The sequence below is a fragment of the Bactrocera dorsalis genome, chromosome 3, assembly GCF_023373825.1.
Source record: "Bactrocera dorsalis isolate Fly_Bdor chromosome 3, ASM2337382v1, whole genome shotgun sequence".
Lineage (NCBI taxonomy): Eukaryota > Metazoa > Arthropoda > Insecta > Diptera > Tephritidae > Bactrocera > Bactrocera dorsalis.
In genome coordinates, this window is record NC_064305.1 from 16,595,695 (window position 1) to 16,619,254 (window position 23,560).

General features: G+C 36.7%; 1 protein-coding gene across 1 annotated transcript; it reads left to right on the plus strand.

The window, feature by feature from the left end:
• Nucleotides 1–936: 936 nt before the first annotated feature.
• Nucleotides 937–13,284, plus strand: LOC105226319 (mucin-5AC). The gene is made up of 5 exons (XM_049452515.1): nucleotides 937–1,142; nucleotides 7,520–8,908; nucleotides 11,154–11,429; nucleotides 11,490–11,625; nucleotides 13,046–13,284. Exons 2-5 carry the CDS (start codon nucleotides 7,588–7,590, stop codon nucleotides 13,110–13,112), a joined length of 1,800 nt encoding a protein of 599 aa, XP_049308472.1. The 5' UTR covers nucleotides 937–1,142; nucleotides 7,520–7,587; the 3' UTR covers nucleotides 13,113–13,284.
• The last annotated feature ends 10,276 nt before the right edge of the window (nucleotides 13,285–23,560 follow it).

Sequence of the window (23,560 nt, forward strand, 5' to 3'; positions counted from 1 at the left end):
CAATATCTCAAGTTCTAATCAGCCGATATACTCGTAATTGAAAAATGGCATCAATATTCTTTAAATATCTCTCTATCCCTTGAAGCAAAAAAAAGTTCAAATTTTATATATAAAATATATGTTCTGTTAAATTCCGCTATAACAATCTTTATAGCCATACACCAGCCATAACCGGACAAATTTCATGAACACAACGTTTTCATTAATATTTTCGTACAAAACCAATTCCCATAACCGGGCATGAAAACGCTCCAATAACCGGACTCGCACACTATTTCGTTCAAATTATCTCTGAACGGACACAAACAAAAAATTTGTAAAGACAGTAAAAAGTAAAGTAAAATATAAAATTTTTAGTTCATGTTTTTTTATTCTTATTAATTTATGGAGTTCTGCCACAATTTTTTTAAAGAAAAATACGCAAAATGATCATGGCTTGACTTGAGTTGGAGGCGTCTGTTTCGGGTGACTCAAACAAAACTGCGCGCCAAGCAGCATTTCAATAAAAAACACTGTGACGGTAGGTGTCCGGTTATGAGGAAGTTCACTGTGTTTACGAAAATGCGCGCAAAGCAGCATTTCCATAAAAAAAAGAAAGAAGCGGAAGTCAACTGCGCATGAGTCAGTTGACAGTTAGCGCAAGGTTGCAACACAAGGGCTACCTGTTAGTAAGTTTTGTAAATAAAATTTCTACCAACAAGCAACCGTGTTTAGTGTGACAGCGCTACGATAAATATTTATTTACGCTTTTACTGTTCTTTAGCTGTTGTATACATATGTATGTGCATGTGTTGGTTTTCACAAAACTTATTTCAATGCTTTGTAGCTTCGGGTAGTCATTCCAATACTAACACGACACCCTAATGACTCCACAAGTAGCAACTCAAAGTCTTTCTTAGAATTCAGTGTACTCACGTAAACAAAGCAGAGCTTTACTGCTGTAAATGATCGGTGACTAAGCTTAATGTAATACGTACACAGAAGTGCTAACGACTTGACAATCTTCTTCTATAATCATAAGCGCAGTCAATATATTGGTAACACGCGCTGTAATTTACAAAAATAAGTAGCCAAAACAGTGATTAACTCTAAGATAAATAAAATCAACAATTATTATAAAAAAATCTAATGTGCGTTAATATGTAAGTATTAGATAACAGTTAAACAATTGGAGTTTGCGCGGCTGCGGTGAATACGGGAGAAATTATCATAACAAATTGCGGAACAATTAAAAAAGCAAACAAGAAAAAACGTTAACTTTTGGTTGCACCGAAGCTAAATACCCTTCACAGGTGCATTTCTGTTAGTAACTATGTGTTCAGTTTGGAAGCTATATGCTATAGTAATCCGTTCTAAACAATTTTTTTGGAGATTATTTATATTGTTGCTTTAGAAAATATTATATACCAAATTTCGTGAATATATCTGGTCAAATGTGAAAAATGTCCATACAAAAACTTGATTCCGATCGTTCAGTTTGCATGGTATGTAGCTATATGCTATAATTAACCGATATCGGCCATTCCGACAAATGAGCAGCTTCTTTAAGAGAAAATGTCGTTTGCTAAATTTCAAAACGATATCTTAAAAACTGAGGGACTAGTTCGTATATATACAGACATACGGACAGACAGACGGACATGGCTAAATCGACCCAGCTCGACATACTGATCATTTATATATATACTTTATAGGGTCTCCGACGCTTCCTTGTGGGTGTTACAAACTTCGTGACAAACTTAATATACCCTGTTCAGGGTATAATAAAAGCGTCTGGTTCTAAGCGCGGACACTTTTGATGCCAATTAGCGGCAACTTCTCTTACTCTCGCTCACGAGAGACATTCCTCTTCTTATCATTTTTTCAAAATTTTGTAAGGTTTATTTAGACAGTAATAATAATAATAATACCCAACGTTTACGCTCCTCCCAACCAACCGACGCAAGGGGAGCAGGGCGCAATACGCAAACGAGCGGAATTAGCGGAGAGAGTTTTTAAGCGTTGCAATCTTAAGCTGCTCAGCTACAGAAACAAAAATTTCAACAGCCAAACTTAAGATTAGATTAAAACAAGTTTATTATATTTTAAAATTACTAGTTTAGAGTAGATAAAATAATGTTTAATGGTAAAGCGTGAGTCTGATAGATAGACATATATGGCGAAAAGGTTCGTTTAAGTCAAAATTTGTTGTAGAAAATTTTAATAGCCGTTAAAATTAATATGAGACAACAGAGATGGACTACAGGCTGATCCATTCATAAGTTGTACAAGAAATATTGTCTAGTCGAAAAAGTCTTCTCGTATTTCGTCATAGATATTGTTGCAGTCGTACATACGAGTATATCTTCAGTGCTACCAAACACATTGTGTCATACTATATAGTGTTGGAAAGGTGAAATTTTAAGCTTCATTTAACCAAAACTTAAATTCGGTGAAGTTGGAGAAAAGTTACAGCTGTTAAAAGATGAGTGAAAATAATGATGAAATTCGCAATGAAATTTGTGAAGTTTACGGAGATGACGCTGTATCAGTTCGTGTAGCACAACAATGGTTGGCTCGCTATAAAAAAAAAATAAGTTGAAGTTTGATTAGAAATTAGAAAAGGTTTTTTCGACTACCCAATATTATACCCACAAAGGTTAATGAGATTAACTACTTTTTATGAGGACACCATTTTACGAAAAGTGATATATTCAAGTTTCTCATGGAACTGTGCGCCAGGCCATACTTCGACACGAATATGCAACAAGATTTGCTATCAAAAAGCCACTGCTGTCTGCACAAAATGTTGAGAAATGTTTTTCGTTCGCTATGAAACTAATTTCGGAACCTGTGAACTATTGGGATGATGTCGTATTCTACGACGAGACCAAGATGATATTGTCTTACAATGATGGGCCTACTAGAGTATGGCACAAGCCATTAACTTCTCTAAAAAGACGAAACATCATTCCAACTGTTGAATTTGGTAAAATTTTCGTCAAGATTTGGAGCTCATTTCTCAAGCATAGGAGTAGGAAATTTGGCTTTCATTAAAAACACTACGAAAACGCAAGCGGTAATTTACGACAACGTCAATCGGAAACCATCGTGGTCTAATTGCGGAGAGACGGCGCAAGTCGTGGCCAAGTTAGGATTTACGGCTAGGAATGCTTTTCCATTTTCTCTTAATTCACACCGTCCGAAGAAAGAAATCGCTTCCTTCACTAAGGCGACCCAGTTAAGCCTATAGGAAAGGAATTGTGTTCTATTAGGACAACGGCAAGCCACACACATCGATAGTGTATTCACAAAAGTTCGTGAAATTTTATTGTTCAAGGGTTTGCCAATAGGAACGATCGTTTCTATGAGAGTGGATTAATACACATTACCTAAACAAAGACAATAATTTATCGAACAAAACGGTGTGCACTCGTATTTACCTTTATATTTGAATATTCGGGGGTTCACAATAAGCGATTTTGTTTTTAACGCTTAAATTTCCATTATTATTAGCAAACTTCTATTTAAAGATTATGTTTATGAGGGTTGCATTTTAAATTTTTGGACTACAGAATCATAGAAAATCGCTTTATTATTTTTTGAGGGGGTACTCGTATTCTAGTCTAGAAGCATGAATTTCAGGTAATTTTTAAAGTGTCGTAAAAAAGGCAATTAATATTTTTATTATCCATTTTTTATTAGTGTTAATGGTTAATTTTAGAAGAGTAGAGAAAAAAAATAAAAACTAAAAAAAGTAAAAAATTTCTAGTATTATGAGCTGACGAAGTGGGGGGTCTCTAAAAATTTCCACGTGATCATGCCCATGATTTCAACCCTCCTAGTTATCTGAAACCAAAAAGAAAAAAAGATTATTAATCTAGAATAATGTCGCAATGGTCGGAACTACGGAAAAGTGGGAAAAACAATTTTTCACAAAATGGCGGATGCCTAAAAAAAAGTGTTTTTGGATCACTTTTTCTGACTCTTTCGAATTTTTTTAAAATAATAAAAATAAAAATTTGGGAATGGGGCTAGTTCCAACCATAGACAAGCCTACAAAGAAGACTCTATAAAAAAAAAAAATCGAGTAAATCGGTCCAGTAGAACCTGTGAAATCGTGGGCATCGTTCCGAAAAAGTCAGTTTTGAGAAAAACGCGTTTAAAGTTTCGCGTTCCGGCCGAACCAGTTTGGATGCCGGGTTAGAAAAATGCCTATATCTCCGAAAATAATTTGAATTTTGAAAAATCCTCTTGAATACATATTCTTGAATAGTTAAACTTTGAAAATATAAAAAAAATAGATTTTTTTAAATTTCTAGACTAGAATACCCCCTTAAAATATCTTCTTTTAAGATATGTATGCGTTTGTATCAATTGTCGAAGCATCTTTGCCACTCAGATTGAGGTATCTTCAAAACATGCGTTTTGAATGGATAAACCGCCGCTTTGGGTGTCGAAAAGTGTTGACTTCTTACTTTCTTACTATATTTTCTACATATGATGCCGAGTCAAGACTGGATGACTCATCAAATACATATTTTGAGTGCTTAAAAATGCAATTGTTTCAGTCGCCGTGTAAGAGCTCGCATTTTCGTGGTGGAGAGTAATCTGTCTTATGCGGTTGGCTTTCCTGATTTATAGATCTTAAAAGATAACTGGCAAACAAATGGTTGTGTAGCCCTCCGTATTAGTGTTCTGCGTTGTTCCAGTGGTATGGTTGCGACATACATCGGTGTTGCGAAAAACAGACAACCATTTGCTTGGAAGTGGTTCGTGCGCTAACAACTTTTGTTGGATTCAGCTCTTCTGGAAACACCCATACAGTCGAATGTTGTTTATTTTAGAGTTCATACGCATAAATACAGGATTCATCACCTGGCACGATGTCACAGACTTGTTTGGAAGCATCGAGGTCGTAGTTTTTTAACATCTACAATCTATGACTTCGCTAGAACTCACCACAACATCGATAAACACTGGTCCTTGACGGTGCTTAATCACCAAAAATTCAATTAAGGGATTACATGGGGTTCCTCAGGTTAAAAAACAACCTTTTTTCAGCCTTTTTTTCTCATATAAAAAATAAAATATTCTATTAGAATTTTTTATTGTTACAAACATGAAATTTTTGGAAACAAATTTTTTGAACTCGACTATTTCAACGCTATTTTCGGTGACCCCTCGGAAAAAAATGCGCCCGCGTTGGCAGGATAACTCCTTAAAAGATCATCTAAGGTTAAAAAATACGTGTTTCAGTTAAAACCTGAACTTAGAACTTCGACGAAGAAAAAAAACTGTATATTGAGTTTTTGGCAGAGATTTTTACAAAAAAAAAATTTTTTTCAGTGAAAATTTCGCGACATTTTTTTCAAATAGTTGTAATCGAAAAAAAAATTCTTCGCCCAAGTTTTTAAGAATTGTATCTCAAAGACCTGTGTAAAATTTCATGAATTTGAGTAGTTCTAGAGAAATATTGCCAACCGTATTCAAAAAAACAGTTTCAGGAAAAAGGGTGAAAAGACGACGCATTTAGCCCAGCAAGCGAGCGCACAAGTTCTCAAGGCTGTATCTCCGAAACTATTACTCGGATCAACTTGAAAATTTAAGACAATATTCTAGAGAATATTCTAGAGAATTTTATAGAATAATAAGATAATAAAAAAATTCGATTTTTTGTGACCCGTAAACCCATGAAACCCCTTAAGTTCATCGAACGTCATTGTGAAAAATAATGGCGCGAAGTGTTCCCGATTAAATCCATTTTTTGCCCGAAGTGTATATTTTAAATTACTGTAAACAACACAATTACCGCTATTATATCAAAACGTTCTGAGTATGCAAATGTCAAACGATAAAGTTGTGAGTCGCCAGTTTGGAACACTAGTGTTGGCAAATACCGAAATATAAATGGCAACCTACGTATTAGCAAACAAATTATAGTGAAATTGTTAAACTCTTCATTTTTACGTGTAATAAAAATGATAACGTGATAACGAAATAAAAGAAAAACACGCTAACGTCGGCTGCATAGAAGCTATAATACCCTTCACAAATACAAAATATTTCTTAAAATAACTTCATTCTGATCGGTCAGTTTGTATGGCAGCTGTATGCTAAAATTACTTGATCTAAAATATTTATATATAAACAATAATACATGCGAAATTTTTTGAAAATATCTCATCAAATGAAAAAGCTTTCCACACAAGCACTTGATCTTGAGCATGAGGTTAGGTTCTTCATATATTTTTAGACCCTGAACAAGGTATAATACGAGGGCTGTTATATATATTTCTGGCCTAATAATGAAAATAGGCATATTTATCAACGAAAATGGTTTTTTTTTCGTTGGATTTGGCTCGTCTTGGAAGACCCACACGGTCGATTGCTGTTTTGTTTCGGGCTCATACGCATAGATCCATGATTCGTCACCTGTGACGATTTTATAAACGTATTTTGAAGCACCGCGATTGTATTTTTTCAGCATTTCTTCACACCAATCCACACGAGCCGTTTTTTGAGCGATTGTCAAATTGTGCGGGATCCAACGAGAACAAACCTTTTTTACGGCCAGGTGTTCATGCAATATCGAATGTATGCTGGTGGGAGAAATGCATAGGCGTGCCTCTATCTGAAGCTATGTTACATAAGGGTCTTGCATTATCAGTTCACGTACGGCATCGATGTTTTCTGGCACAACGACTGTTTTTGGACGACCTTCACGGAATTCGTCTTTGAGCGAGCGTCGGCCACGATTGAATTCGTTGTAACAGTTTTTCACACTGCTATAGGATGGTGCTTCATAGCCATACAAAGATTTTAGTTCATCGATGCACTCTTGTCGTGATAATCCACGTCGAAAGTTGTGAAAAATGATCGCACGAAAATGTTCACGAGTTAATTCCATTTTTTGGCCGGGATGAATTTTTTAATTCCCTGTAAATAAAACAATTCACGATTAAATGACAAAACGTTCTGAGTGATCTTATGCTAAAAAATGTCAAACTTTCCAATGGAAATGTCAGATTGCACCTGGCAACACTTAGTGTAGTATGCCACGAAGTTTGTAACAACCAGATGTAAACTTCAGAGACTCAATAGGATGAGCTGAGTTGTTTTAGCCAGGCCCACCTGACTGTTTGCCTGTATATATGTACATACGTGAACTAGTCTATCAAAGTTTTGAGATATCGATGTGAACTTTTCCACAAGTCCTTTTCTCTCCAAGAAGCTGCTCGTTTATCGAAACCGCTGATATCGGATCACTATGCCAAATAGCTGTGATACAAACTGAATGATCGGAATAAGTTTTTATTTTTTTCTATCTAAAGAATATTTTGTATTAGTGACGGAAAGGAAGGGAAACAAAGTTAATTTTCTTGTTATTACTTCTATTTTTTGATAAGTATATGATAAAAAAAGAAAACAAATTTTGTGTATTATTGCATTGTGTTCGAAATGTAGCGTATCAATAGAACGAATAAGCCTCGCATTTGCTTGTAGATAACACACGCTCTTATCTTTTCTTATCTTCCAGCACCTTTTTGTTGTGCATAAATTGTTAGTTAGTGAGTTGTAGTCATTTCTTTGAAACAGCTGTGCAAAATGTTTAAAAAGAGTGCAAAGAAGGAACCAAATGATTCCAAAGAAGCTAAAAACAACGCCCTGGTGCTACAGGATCCACGCATGAAAGTGCGCACTGCCACAGCGCACTCGGAGACAACGAATACGACCGAAAAAAGTGCAACGATTTTCGACAATGAAAATAACAAAATGACTCATCAAACCGTCAGGCAAACGGTGACGAATCAAAAGACTGCTCGTGTCACTGAGATCTCAATACGTCGTACACCCACTAAAGAAGAATTGGCTGAGCTATTAATGACGTCTGGTCCCTTTCCGAATTTCACCAATCCTACATCATGGACCAAACAAGAGACTACGGTAACGCAAACAAATGGCGGCACACAGACTTCCTTTCTACAACAGCAAAAAATGAAATTCCAACAGTCGACTGGAACAACAATGGGGTCGGGAGCGTCGTGGCGAGATTTCACCAGCAGTAAGCCAACAACAACAACGTTGAACGTCCATGTCGACAACTATGCCCCACAGTCAATGCTTAGGGCGCTACCAGCGCTTCCCAGCTCAGCGCCGCCGACTGGCTCATCATTGATTAAACCCATTCGCAGTACAACAACAACAAGCGTCTCTCCACTTGCAAATAGTTATAGTCGCAGTACAACAACAACAAGCGTCTCTCCACTTGCAAATAGTTATAGTCGCAGTACAACAACAACAAGTGCCTCCCCTCTTACAAATAGCTACAGTCGCAGTCAAAGTGGTAGCGGAAGTAAGTTGGCCATCTCGAAAATAGGTACGAGCTCGAGTGACACTAGCATTGCAAGCAAAAGAGCCGCATTTTTTAATACCAATAAACCAGCAACAACAATAACTTCAACATTTTCTAATTCTAAACTAACAACAACAATAAGTCCATCGACAAATGTCTCGCCTTATGGCAATAGCGCACATAGGCCACGTGACGCGATTAGTTACACCAAACCCACAACAACCACCAGTTCTATGTATCTCTCACCACTTTTGACCAGCACAAAACCGCTAACAACAAAGCCTTTGTCGCAAAGCAGCAGCTTTACGCCAGCGATCAAGTCCCCGACGCAAACATTGTCGCTGCCGCAAAAGTCACTAAGTGCCTGTGCAGTCCAAGTCAAGTCTAATCTAAAGCCGGGTTACGCTGTGATTTTTAATACCGTAGACTTTGCGGACAAGACGCGATTTGATAAGCGGGATGGCAGCGACTATGATGCGAAACTCATAAAGGAAACATTGCTGAAGTACAAATTAAATGTGGACACTAAAAAGAATCCTACAGTCAACAATATCAAGGATACTATTAGGAAATGTGAGTAAATTCTTAACATTAGCAAAAATAACTCGAAATTTTTTTAATTAAACCATTGGACAAACACATTACAGGTGTACATTGTACTTATCCTCTATTCGGTTATCATCCTTTATTCGGGGAACATTTAAATTCTCTGCCGATATCTCTCAAAGGATCTGAAACGAAATCAAAAGCCAAGTTACCATATTGGGGAAAACATATACCTATAGGTCCTACTGAAGTCCTAAATTGAAGCGTTCTCTAATTAGTTTCGAAGCGCTCCATATCCAAATTGATCAGGTCGTAATAAGCTGTTAAATTTCAAATAATTATCCGAAGCTTCAAACAAATTGAATGACTTGAGGACTAATCTTTGACGAGTGACATACCTATTACCACCTATTTCTATATTCTTTTTTTGAAATCTTGAAAACATTTTATCCTCAGAACGACAGTGTTAATGCCAAAATTGTGAGAGAGTAGGAGTACCACACGTTGTCTAAATGGCCCCAATTTCGTAACTCTTTATCCTTTGTAGAAATGTCCCGTGTCTCAGTACTAGGTATATTTTAAGTAAGTCCTAAGTTTCTTCTGGAATATTTTCAAAATATTTGGCTGTCCCTTGATTGATACTAGCTGCTAATAAATTAGTTTTTTGATTGAAAACGAAAGCGTAGGAGCGCCTAAACGCAGTCGACCGAGCTTAAGCCATCATATAAGGTCCATTGTACTCCCAACTGCTACAGTAGCTCAGTGGGTTTTAGAGAATACCTCTTGTTTGCCACTCCGGATAAACAAAGTCGAAAGTCAGTGAAGGATGGGCATTCACAAAGATAATGTTCCCGCGGCTCATCACACTTTGCATTTTGCCGACTCTCTTTAACCAGTTTATGAAGGTAGGATCATAAACGTATTTTCCCCGTGATAACACCTGCAATGTTACTTACTATATTCTTACCTAAACATATAAGCATTTTGATCTGTCAACCATTCACTAACCCATAGGGAAACGACATGTTTTACTGATGTTATACGATCTAAGGTGATCCCCTAGAGTCCATGAACTGGCCAGCTCGTCTGCCTTTTCATTTTCTTCTGTTCGTATATGACTGGGACCCAGATAATTTTTACCGAGAAAGTCTAGTTATGGCTTATCTCCTTAGTGTAAGCGCGGTTCATGGTTTAAACGTCAGCTATACTATACACAGACAGTCTTCTTCTTCTTTACTGGCGTAGACACCGCTTACGCGATTATAGCCGAGTCAACAACAGCGCGCCAATCGTTTCTTCTCTTCGCTACGTGGCGCCAATTGGGTATTCCAAGCGAGGCCAGGTCCTTCTCCACTTGGTCCTTCCACCGGAGTGGAGGTCTTCCTCTTCCTCTGCTTCCCGCGGCGGGTACTGCGTCGAATACTTTCAGAGCTGGAGTGTTTTCATCCATCCGGACAACATGACCTAGCCAGCGTAGCCGCTGTCTTTTAATTCGCTGAACTATGTCGATGTCGTCGTATATCTCGTACAGCTCATCGTTCCATCGGATGCGGTATTCGCCGTGGCCAACGCGCAAAGGACCATAAATCTTCCGCAGAACTTTTCTCTCGAAAACTCGCAACGTCGACTCATCCATTGTTGTCATCGTCCAAGCCTCTGCACCATATAGCAGGACGGGAATTATGAGCGACTTATAGAGTTTGGTTTTTGTTCGTCGAGAGAGGACTTTACTTTTCAATTGCCTACTCAGTCCGAAGTAGCACCTGTTGGCAAGAGTAATCCTGCGTTGGATTTCTAGGCTGACATTGTTGGTGGTGTTAATGCTGGTTCCTAAATAGACGAAATTATCTACAACTTCAAAGTTATGACTGTCAACAGTGACGTGAGTGCCAAGTCGCGAGTGCGACGACTGTTTGTTTGATGACAGGAGATATTTCGTCTTGCCCTCGTTCACTGCCAGACCCATTTGCGTTGCTTCCTTGTTCAGTCTGGAGAAAGCAGAACTAACGGCGCGGGTGTTGAGACCGATGATGTCAATATCATCGGCATACGCCAGCAGCTGTACACTCTTATAAAAGATTGTACCTGCTCGATTCAGTTCTGCAGCTCTAATAATTTTGACAGTCTACTAACAGTAAATCCCTATGAGAACCACTATATTCTATATAACTCTCACCTTGAGCGACATCTAACACATACATATAATATATGCCTATACTTGTATTAAGAACATCTTTGTATACATATTACTATTGTTTTTATTTATTTCTAGTGACAACAAAGAATTTCAAAAATTATTCTTGCCTGGTAATTGTTATACTAAGCCATGGCAGCGCAAATGATTCGATTGCGGCCACCGATGGCGTATACAATTTGAACGAAGTCATACTTTATCCAATACTAGATATACCAACGTTGAAGGACAAGCCGAAAATATTCATTATACAAGCCTGTAAAGGTGATCTGGTACCAGGTGAATATAAAACAGATGCTTATACGACACGCGGACCGCCAACTGAAATATTGAAATGCTACAGTACTTTTGAAGGTAACAAACTTATAAATATAAATGGCAAGCATTGTACGCTTATATTTGATTTTCTTTAAGGTTATGTGTCATACCGCACCGACTCCGGCAGCCCATTCGTCCAAGCCTTATGCGATGAAATTAAGCTTAAAGGAGATAATACCAATATAGAGCAGCTCATGAAGAACGCCATAGCAACTGTGAAGACTAAAACAGGGTAGGTTATGGTTTATCGTTTTTTATACTCTCGCAACAAAGTTGCTAAGGGGAGTATTATAGTTTTGTTCACATAACGGTTGTTTGTAAATCCTAAAACTAAAAGAGTCAGATATAGGGTTATATATACCAAAGTGATCAGGGTGACGAGTAGAGTTGAAATCCGGATGTCTGTCTGTCCGTCCGTCCGTCCGTGCAAGCTGTAACTTGGTAAAAATTGAGATATCATGATGAAACTTGGTACACGTATTTCTTGGCTCCATAAGAAGTTTAAGTTCGAAGATGGGCAAAATCGCCCACAAAATGGCGAAAACCGAAAACCTATAAAGTGTCATAACTAAGCCATAACTAAAGATATTAAAGTAAAATTTGTCACAAAGCATCGCATTAGGGAGGAGCATATTTGGAAGTAATTTTTTTGGAAAAGTGGGCGTGGCCCCGCCCCCTACTAAGTTTTTTGTACATATCTCAAAAACTACTATAGCTATGTCAACCAAACTCTACAGAGTCGTTTCCTTCAGGCATTTCCATATACAGTTCAAAAATGGAAGAAATCGGATAATAACCACGCCCACCCCCCATACCAAGGTTATGTTGAAAATCATCAAAAGTGCGTTAACCGACTAACAAAAAACGTCAGAAACACAAAATTTTACGGAAGAAATGGCAGAAAAAAGCTGCACTCAGGCTTTTTCCAAAAATTGAAAATGGGCGTGGCGTCGCCCACTTATGGACCAAAAACCATATCTCAGGAACTACTGTACCGATTTAAATGAAAATCGGTATATAACATTTTCTTAGAACCCTGATGTTATGTACGAAATATGGGTGAAATCGGATCACAACCACGCCTTCTTCCAATATAACGCTATTTTGAATTCCATCTGATGTCTTCTTTGTATAATATACTCGTATACATTAGGAACCAATGATGATAGCGGAATTATTCTTAGCACAAATACGGTATTTGAGCTGAGGTATCCCTTGTGGAAAAATTGTCGTGATCGGACTATAACTCACAACTTCAAGGTCCCTGATATCGAACACGAAGAACTCAGTGCCTAACCTAACCTAACCTAATTTTTTACCGAAAATATCGGTAAATCTCTCAGAATTTAATTCTAATTAACTTTACAGCAAAATAAAAAAATATGTAAATGGTGGATAATGAAATCTCGATTATCACTTTATCACGCGAGAGTATAAAATGTTCGGTGACACCCGAACTTAGCCCTTCCTTACTTGTTTATTTTATTGACGTGTTGATTATCAATTGATGTTGATGGCATTCCTGAACGAGGTTCGTCGTCAACGCGTTCTCTTCTTCTTAAAGATTCTTAAATAAATCTAAGCTAATCTTTATAATTTATAAGTTTATACTAAAAAAACTAACTGTGATATTTTTCTTTTTTCTTTAACAGTTCAAAACAAGTTCCAAGCATGACTACTACCCTCACAAAGCCGTTTGTTTTTGGAGATTATGTGTAAATTTACAATTACTGTTACTAAATTTTGACTGCTGGCGACAATGTCTTACCAATAATTTATAATAAATAATATTGTTCAATATAACTTCATTTATACTTATAAACAATTTATACGTGAAAATATAAAATAGTAAATGCATATATTAGATAAATAAAGTCAACTGAGATTACATAATGTTATTGGAATTAGTTAGAAGCATATCTTAAGACACTAGAAAATAAGTTTCAAAACTTAGCAGTAAAATATTTTGATTTAGTCAGGCGATTACGGTAAGTGAAGTACGTCGATCATGATGAAGCTTTTTGGAGTACACACTCATGATGACAATTATAGGTAATGTGATTCATCGTTTTTAATATGATACTGAAAAGAAGAGCTATTTCAGCATACATATAAAAACACTTAAATACAACTACAGTTAATGTTAATTACACTCTTAATAACTCTTATTTCCTGCAAGAGATTTGACTGGCAGCGGTCCACCACCCCAAAACACCGTAAAGTAAGCCGTAAGCCGTTCCCACGACAGTCGGGTATACGTAACCGGAACGGACAGGGATTTTTAGCCAGCCAAGGACTGTTAACTCGGCATAATTCTGCCGTTACAACAATAACAACAACCGTAAAATGAGATTGGTGATAGGACCCTTTTTGCCCCTCGCTACCTCTTACATTCGTAAAGGGCACTGCCGATATTTTTTACCTTTGATATCTTTAACAACAAATCTGAGATATCTTATTCAAAGGTCAAGTATTGGTTTGTTGGACGCCGTCCTAATCGTTCAAGAAACACACCCCCTTCAAAAAGTCTAAAAGAGACAGTAATAGTACAGAACATAACAAGTTATATATTATTTCAATACAAATACAAAAACTTAAAGCCGGGTCATATTATGTACATATGTATATCGATTAATTCACCCAGCGAATGGTCAATTAAAATTCATAACCGTGAGTTTGAAAACACCTGTTTTCCACAAATAGATTTTTATATACATATACATCTATATGTATACATAGATTTGTTCGAATTTAATGTCTAATACGTGTGTAAACTCATATATATTATAGGGTGGTTCAAAAAAACAATATTTTTTTAGCTTCTTTCTCTGAAAAATACGTTCTTAGACATGTCGAAGAAAGTTTCTCCAAGTATGAGTTCTTAATTCTGACGGTAAAGTCCTCCGCCCCACAGTTTTTTATTTTTTTCTTATTATCATATAGTAAATTCTCTCGCTTCCAACGACTACAAGAAACAAATCGTAGCATAGATTTTGTAGAAAATTGAATGCTCTACAAAAAAGTCTCTTCCGGTTTGTTCATAAACCAAACCGCTTAACAGATATTAATGGTTAAAATTTGACTATTTTAAAGCAAAATTAAAATCTTAAACATTTTCGAACACAATGAAAAACCAAAATCCCTTTAAATTGCAGAACTCATAGTTTTGTAGAAAAATTACTGCTCTACAATAATGATCTCGTATACCCAAGATAACCAACGTAGAGATCGAAAACGTCAAAAAGCTCACAAATCATTTTTAAAGATCCCAAAAATAAGTTGATCGTTATAGCGGGCACGCGGAAAATATCAAAGAAAGGTGTGACACATGACTTTTTCGATTGTGAAAATTTGTAAAAATGATGATTCGCCCACCTCATATTTTACTATTCACTGCATCAAATCATTATGTTTGATTTGAATAACATTCAGAATTTTGTATGCAAAAAATTTTTCTTCGACAAAGGCAAGCCAAGCGGCTAAAATTATGTTGTGCACGTATCTGATATGTACTAGAATAGATCCGATAATCATATTGTCAAGAAATGGTCAGAAAGGTTTTGCTATGTGTTTGGTGAAATTGACAGAGAATCAGTTACTACAAGCTCCTCCCTTACGGCCAAATTCTTAGTTAGGACCTGGATTGTCAAACAATTGCACAGCCTGATGAGCGGCCATATTTAACTAATGGAAGAGGAATTATGTTCCAAGCCAAACACATCAATAGTGACCCGCCAGAAGCTCTGGTTGGGTGGTTCATATGCATCCACTTTATAGTCCGGAACTAGCGCCAAGTGATTACTATCTGTTGTTCTTGTATACGGCGAACGCTTTGCTGATGAACGATTCGCCTCAATAGAAGCTTATGAAAATCGATTGTTCGAATTTTTTCACCAACGGCAACAGTTTCTTAGAGAGTAGTATAAAATACACATACGAGGATTCAGTTATGTTAGGTCGTAGCTTGTTTCTAATTGATGGATTTCACTTGTATAGATATGCGTCTGTTACGTTGCACAAACAATCCTAAAGGTGGTGATCTAACCAGGTTTTCATAGATCGACGAAGCGTTTTGAACTTACAACAAATTTGTTGAGGTCGTTAATATCAGCCCTAGGCACTTCGCTTGGTGCGCTGAAAGTACGTTTCCGAGATATTTTAATCTCAGTCTGGTAAAAGCCGATAAATAGAGGAAAAAGTGACAAGATTATTCCACTTCGCTTGCCTTCATACAACTTTGGACGGATCAGTCGCACATATTCTGGTTGTTGAGCGCGGTTGCCGAGCTCATTGGATATTCTTAGGTCCAGCTATAGGTCTAAAACGCTTAGCAGTTTCCGATGATTCCGCTGTGAAATTATGTTTAACTCTCTTGCTGTTGATTTCTCCTCATTTTCTCGCCTGCAATCGTTCCTTGATCGCTTGACATACATTTATCATGGACTTTCCACACATCTGGAATTTATAAAATGTGAGTACAAACATATAATCTGTATACAGGTTTCTATGTAAATATATTGGGACAAAAAAGCACCCGAAATTTGTAATTACATTTTCCGGATAAAAGATATTTCGAAACAAGTAAGGAAGGGCTAAATTCGGGTGTCACCGAACATTTTATACTCTCGCATGATAAAGTGATAATAGAGATTTCATTATCCGCCATTTACATATTTTTTTATTTTGCTGTAAAATTAATTAGATTAGTAGTTCCTGAGATATGGTTTTTGGTCCATAAGTGGCGTTGCGACTTTTGCAATGGATACAAATATCGAATAAAGAATTTATCTCAAAGTTGGTATCTCTAACAAATTTACATGTGCGGAATCGTTGCTGATATTATAAAAAACGTATGGTGATTAAATTTTATGAAAAACACAAGCTAACGGGAGGTACAAAGCCTTCAAAGCCTGTCGAAAGATCGTTGAAGACATGCCTCGTTCTCGACGACCTTCGACCTCTTCAAATGATGAAAGTATTAAAAAAGTAAAGAATATTGTACTTGAAAATCGTCAGGCAAGTGTTAGAAGAGAAGGCAAGAGAGTTCGACATCTTTTGCGAGTCGGTTCGAATGATTTTGGTAGATATTTTAGGAATAAAATGCGTTGTTGCTCGACTCGTTCCGATAAAGCTGAAGTTTTTTCAAAAAGAGTACGGTAAACAGGTCTTTTAGACATGCGAATTCCGTTCCCACTTTCATGGAGAACACTATAACTACCTATGAGACATGGTTTGTGAGTTTGAAAGGCAAACAAGTCAATAACCATCGGAGTGGAATCTGTTTTAAGTTTATCGAAGAGTTAAAACAAAATTCGCTGAAGGAACTGAAGACTATCCCAAAAAGTGCTTATGAAAAGTGTTTCGAGGACTGGAAAAATTGCTGGTATAAGTATATTAGTTACATCTGGTGGGGAATACTTTGAAGGCGACAAAACAAATATTGATGAGTAACCGGGTACTTTTTTGTCACAATTCATATATGTTGGCACTCATATGTACATATATCTAAGCCCATCTGCTGAATTGTGATTGACATCAACATGCATATTTCCATTAAACATCATCATCAATAACAATTTGTGCAATTACAAATGAATTAAATACTTACGACCTCAAATATTTGTAGAAGCACATGCATACAGCCATTCATACGTATATAGTGTCTCGTTGATAGATGAGTTATGTTCGTAAACTTTGACATGTCTAAGAACAATTTGTTGCACGCAAAACACTTTACATTTAATTTAAGTGCATATTATACATGTATCTATGCTCATTTACAATGAAACCGCCTGCGTCATTGCAGCATCTTTTCTACTTCAATTACGATTTTTACAATTTATACTTTTTAAGAAAATCAATATTTTTCCTAAGGTCTCATAAGAAAACACCTTCATCATAAAAAAAACTATCGCTGAAACCGCCTGTAAAAGATAAATCTATGAGGATTTTAAATTTTCTTTTTCAAACGCATTGACCTTACTCTGAGTACCATATTGCTTATCATATGAGGGTTTGATTAGGGCACAAAAACAAGTATGAATCATTCAAAATCGTTGTAATGCATTTCGGACGCATCAAACACCTCTTGAGATGTCGAAAAACATTGACCACTTAGTTTATTTCTTATGTACGGGGAAAGGAGCTATTCGGTGCCAAAGACTTTACGGTAGATGTCTCATCAAATTGATATTTTGAATGCCCAAAATGCAGTGGTTTCAGTGGATGGATGTTTAAGAACTCGAATTGTGCAGTGAAGAGTAATCCATTTTTCTGATTTCATGAAATACAAGTGGCAAACATGCCCCATTTTTTCCAAAAAACAGGCAATAGCTTGCTTAGATGGGCTTCGTGCGCGAACATCTTTTGTTGAATTAGAAGTAGACTGATTCATCACCTATTAAGACGTCATATGCACGTTTCAAATCACCGCTATTGTATTTTTTGTTAACATTTTTCTCGACCAATTGACAAATGGTATATTCAAGCAATATCGAATGTATGCTGTTTCCACTAATGCCTCTAGTTGTTGTCTTCATTTTACGATAAGTCGCATGTCGATCTTGTAATATATGTTTGCTCACAGCATCAATAGTTACCAGAACAACAACTAATTTTGGACGACCTTTATGAAATTCATTTCAGTGTGTTTTACGACCACTATTGAATTCACCACACCATCGATAAACAATAGTCATCGCCAAAACTTTAGTTTAACTATTGCTACATAGGCTGCTATATATATTTCTGGACTAGGCAACACTAAGTGTTGCCAGGTGCAATCTGACATTTCCATCGGAAAGTTTGACATTTTTTAGCATAACATCACTCAGAACGTTTTGTCATTTAATCGTGAATTGTTTTATATATAGGGAATTAAAAAATTCATCTCGGCCAAAAAATTGAATTAATTCGTGAACATTTTCATTTTTCACAACTTTCGATGTGGATTATCACGCCAAGAGTGCATCGATGAACTAAAATCTTTGTATGGCTATGAAGCACCATCCTATAGCACTGTGAAAAACTGGTACAACGAATTTAATCGTGGCCCACGCTCGCTCAAAGACGAATTCCGTGAAGGTCGTCCAAAAACAGCCGTTGTGCCAGAAAACATCGATGCCGTACGTGAACTGATAATGCAAGACCGTCATGTAACATACCTTCAGATAGAGGCACGCCTATGCATTTCTCCCACCAGCATACATTCGATATTGCATGAACACCTGGCCGTAAAAAAGGTTTGTTCTCGTTGGATCCCGCACAATTTGACAATCGCTCAAAAAAAGGCTCGTGTGGATTGGTGTAAAGAAATGCTGAAAAAATACGATCGCGGTGCTTAGAAAGACGTTTATAAAATCGTCACAGGTGACGAATCATAGATCTATGCGTATGAGCCCGAAACAAAACAGCAATCGACCGTGTGGGTCTTCCCAGACGAGCCAAATCCAACGAAAAAAAAAACCATTTTCGTTGATAAATATGCCTATTTTCATTATTAGGCCAGAAATATATATAGCAGCCCTCGTACACTTCGAAAGTTGTAGAAAATAAACACGCGAAAATGTTCGCGATTTAATTCCATATTTGGCCGAGGTGAATATTTTAAGTTACTGTAAACAAATAGCACTGTAAATATAGCAACTCTGTCAAGGAAACAAGTGTAAAACATACTGATCCAAATTAAAAAGATGCAGCTGAAAGCTCAACTTCCAAGTGAAAACTGGAAACTCACACTTTAGGTTGATTACCAAAACTTCTTTCCCAGCCGATGTAGATATCAAATCGCCCATATTCCAAGAAGGACAACTAGCTTAAATTGACTGGAAAAATATTTCGTTATTTCTGCTACTTAAATTCAAAGTTTGTTATCTTAGCTTTGCAGAGCGCTTTCATTTCGTCTACAATCAATATTATGGTAATATAAAAAACTGAAACTAAGAAATACATGGCTGCAATATTGTATTATCTTTATAGAACCTCTAAGTGCACTATAATAAAAGCTGTTACCACTTGTTCTTATCAAATATGTTTGCTATTGTTATTTGCTTTGTTAAACAAAATAGGTGCTCAGTCAATTTTAATACCACGGCTGTTGGCGTTGGCTTACTTCACCGAAAATTGTGACATTAAAATCGGTTCAAATTATTATATATACTTATATGTGTGTTTGTATATTTAGTATGTGATCAAAATAAAAAAAATTAGACAACAGAAGTGAGCAATAAGGTAAAATTTTCTCCTAACGGATCAAAAAAAACGTGTCACTCTCGCATAGAATCGCTACTAGTAAAAAGTGTGGAAGCGGCGTATCCGCGAACTTTAGAGAAATGGTAAAATAACAAGTTCAGTTATTCAATTTTGGTTTTTTTGAACGGGAATCGCGCTGATTTGATATTGAAAGAAATCAAACCTGTAATGTCTACAATGACCTTCCCTTTAGATATTAATCGTCGAAAATTGGTTTAACGAAGTTTTAGGTGATCGTACGTAGACAGTCCCAGGTAACATATAGTATGAGCAGATCACTGATTGAAGGTGCGCGAGACAACAGAGCTGCTGCAAGTACGTTGACGAAAGGAAGGAAAAGTTATGTTCAACAGTGGGCGTAGATCCTCATACTATATTACTTTTGTTGACTGCATAATAGAGCTGACACCAACCCGGTTTGACAACTTGACTAGTTTCTAGACGACTAGTCCATTCTATTCTTTCTGCTAATTGCTTTACATTTGACACTGGGGGATGAGGTGTATATCTATTTCTGCCATTGCTAATGAGTTACCTGCCAGTAGGTATAAAATGCTCGGTGAAAAGGTTCTCTGAAAACAAAACTTAGCATGGAGATCGAAGAGGAAGAAAAGAATTCTGGGATATCTGCTCAAACGTCGGTAGGTGCTACAATTCATAAAGACTTAGAGCGCGAAATTGTCAACAAACCGGAAGAAGAAGCTTTGAAACGGTCTCCTGGGAATGCCAAAGGTGCTATGTCGGCGATAAAGGCCGAAGCTGAGGGTAAAACCCAATAAAAAAATGTTGGCGGCAAAAGCGGCGTTGAAAGTCTACTAAAGTCTTAGCTACAAGTCTAATCGGGCAAAGGAGGAAGAAGAAAGGTTGGCTTGCGCTACGTCAAAAATGGAGGAAGGCCAAGCTTACTATATGTCGTGATAAAAATTCACACCCACGAATGCGAGTTTCGCAAACCAGCTCGAGGAAAGAAAAAAGGCTAAGGCGGTCAGCTGGAAGCGAAACAGCGGAACGGCAGAGCCGGCTAAACGACCGAGGAAAAAGGATGATGCAGCGAATCTAAATTAATATAAGATTCTTGGTTCTTCTAGTTTCAACCTCTATTAAATAAGAGTAAAGATTTTTTCTCATAATCACTGGTTCTTCTATGGTGGCCGTCTAGAATGTCCTACAATTAGACTAAATATGTAGCTTCCGTTTTCTGGATAGTGGCATATTTCGTAGCTCAAAAATAATTGTGCATATTTCATAGTTCTTCAAGAACATCACGTTTATGATTCTATCAGGTATTTTCTCGTAATCAACGACGTTAATTTTCTATCCTAAACTCAACAAGTGACATTTAAAAATCATAATGAAACCCATGAGTTCTTTTTAGGTAGGTTATCTACCTGGAGTAAATTTCTTAAAATATTTTTTTCTAAACAAAACTATTTTCCTTTCCACTTGTTTTATCGTATCATATGATGCCCAGTAAACTCGTTTCTCTCTTGAGCAGCAAACAAAGTATACAGGGCGTATACGTTCTCTCTGCCCTTTCCTCTAACCACTTTATTGTTACAGATAATATAATTATTATACTAGAGAGTGGTTCTTGAAACAATTAAAATATTATGTAGATAAAAATGTGAGCAGTTATTGTAAATAAGAAAAATATAGAGGTAGGTTACGAAATCGAGTTCAATTCCACTTAACCACCAAAGAGCTACACAAATAAGAAAATACTTATGTGTAAAAATTTAAAATATTTTTTTCGAGATCCAAGCTGACAAACACTTTATTTAAATTGCATTAAATGCTGATATTTGAATGTTCGACAGCATAGAATTTAATATACTATATTTGAATTTTCATGCCTTACTTAAAAATAACCTACGAATATCACCAATGGTTTAAACAATTACTTTTTGAAAGCCTCTTTAACCGAGAATGGTGCTTTATTTCCAAAAACTTATTTCTTTTACTTGTAGAAATTTCTTTAAAGAATTGTAAGCACTTGTAAGTCAGAAAAACGCGTTTTTCGGAAAACTTCACAAACTCGGTTTTTGGTATATCATTTATCTCTGTCAGCGATGGGCTGTTAATGCCATTTTTGTTTGTATAGAATTTTAAGATTCTCTTATTGTTTGCAAATAGATAAAAGTCGCACTAAACCTCGTCTGATGAATATGTAAGCTGGAGCATCGTTACAGTATTATTTTTAGCCAAGAATTCATTAGCAAAATCTTCTTTGATCCACTTTAACAAACGAAATTCCTGAAGTTCATAAAAATACAGCTAACCTTAGCGGCTGCTATAGACAGCTGAAAATATTATCGTACTTCAGGGGTATGATTATTAACATAATGAAAATTTTTCAGGTTCCTTAGCGAATTTTGTCTTATCTCTTCGATCAACTGAAAACAGGCGGCATCCCGATGATTTTTGACTTCTTTGCATGTCAAACTCATAATATTTCTCATCGGCAGTTGATGCTCAATGCTCAAGCATGTCCAATGAGTCCTTTTTACGGTATTGTTTTTGAAGAAAAATTCAGCTTTATCGGGACGAGTCAAGAAAGAACGCTTTTCATACCCAAAATAGCCACCAAAATCATTCGAACGGACTCGCTAAAGATGCTAGAGAGCTCTCTTGCCATCTCTCTAACCCTTGTCTGACAATTTTCAAGCACCTTCACTTCATAATATTTTCATTAATTGAAGAAATCGAAGGTCGTCCAGAGCGTGGCATGACTTCAACGAGGTCTCGACCTTCTTTCAAGGCTTTGTACTACTCATAGGCTTATATTTTTGATAAAACTGAGTCACCGTAAGCCTTTCCGTCATTCGTAATGATTCCACATACGAAATTTGGTTAGAAATACAAAATTTGAGACAAATTCTTTGTTGGATATTTTTATTCATTGTAAAAATTGCAACGCACTACTGAGGTGTACCGACTGAAGCAGCTGCTGTAAAGAAACCGATTGATATATCGCTTTCATATTTGGCATAGTAATTAAGGACAGACCCAACTTAGCAAAATGCATACTTATTTTTGAAATATCATTTACCCGGGGAATTTAATAACAATTCAAAGTGCTTTCTTGACACAATTTACAGTCTGTCAAGTAAGAGCGTGGTCGACTTTACCGACAGTTAATTAAAGATTTCGCACTAATTCCTTCGCGAGCCGATAGAGAAAAGCTTTGTCCTTGAAGCATTGTTAACAAATGTTCAGTTTTTGTTGATCTTTTGAAAGAGAATCGCGTTAAACGCCATGAGTACGCGTCGCGCTAAGAGGCTGTGTTCCTTTACATCCACCCGAAAGGTCCCAAAATGTCACAATCAGCGGCTGCCAAATATGTATATGAGAAAGTCGAAGGCATTTGTACAGAAGTGGATACAGCGATATATAGTGGCTAAAAATGTCAATGATTTACCAGAACGTGGTTCGATAGGAACAGTGAACAAAAAAGATGAAAAAAGAATAATGAATCTGTTTTCGCGGAATCCTGCTTTAACACAGCGGCAAGGACAAACAAAATTAATGGCAAAAGGTTTAGATATATCCTACGAAACTATCTGAACCCCTTTCATACTCATGATGTGAAATGGCCAACACTTGTGACAAAGCTACTCTCTTGGGCGCATGAGAATATTGATAGAGATTTTGAAAATGTAATTTATACTGATGAATGTTCTATATGGGCACGTTCTGTTCTCACGCAAGCCTGGTCAAGTTCCACCAATAGGCTTGTTCATCGGACCGTAAAACATGGAATAAAGGTGCATCTTTGGAGCTGCTTCTCAAAGCAGGGATTCGGCACTTTGTACCTCTTTACTGACAACCTAAATGCCGAGAAAATGATAAAAATCTACAAAAAGGCTTTATTACTATCTGCCAAACGATGGTTCATCAGAAAAAATGAAGATTAGATT

Bases quoted from the DNA above. Each gene is read 5' to 3' on its own strand.
- LOC105226319 (XM_049452515.1), top strand. From the start codon at position 7,588: ATGTTTAAAAAGAGTGCAAAGAAGGAACCAAATGATTCCAAAGAAGCT. The intron at 8,909-11,153 runs GTGAGTAAATTC...ATTTATTTCTAG, and splicing joins CAAGGATACTATTAGGAAAT to TGACAACAAAGAATTTCAAA. The intron at 11,430-11,489 runs GTAACAAACTTA...ATTTTCTTTAAG, and splicing joins ATGCTACAGTACTTTTGAAG to GTTATGTGTCATACCGCACC.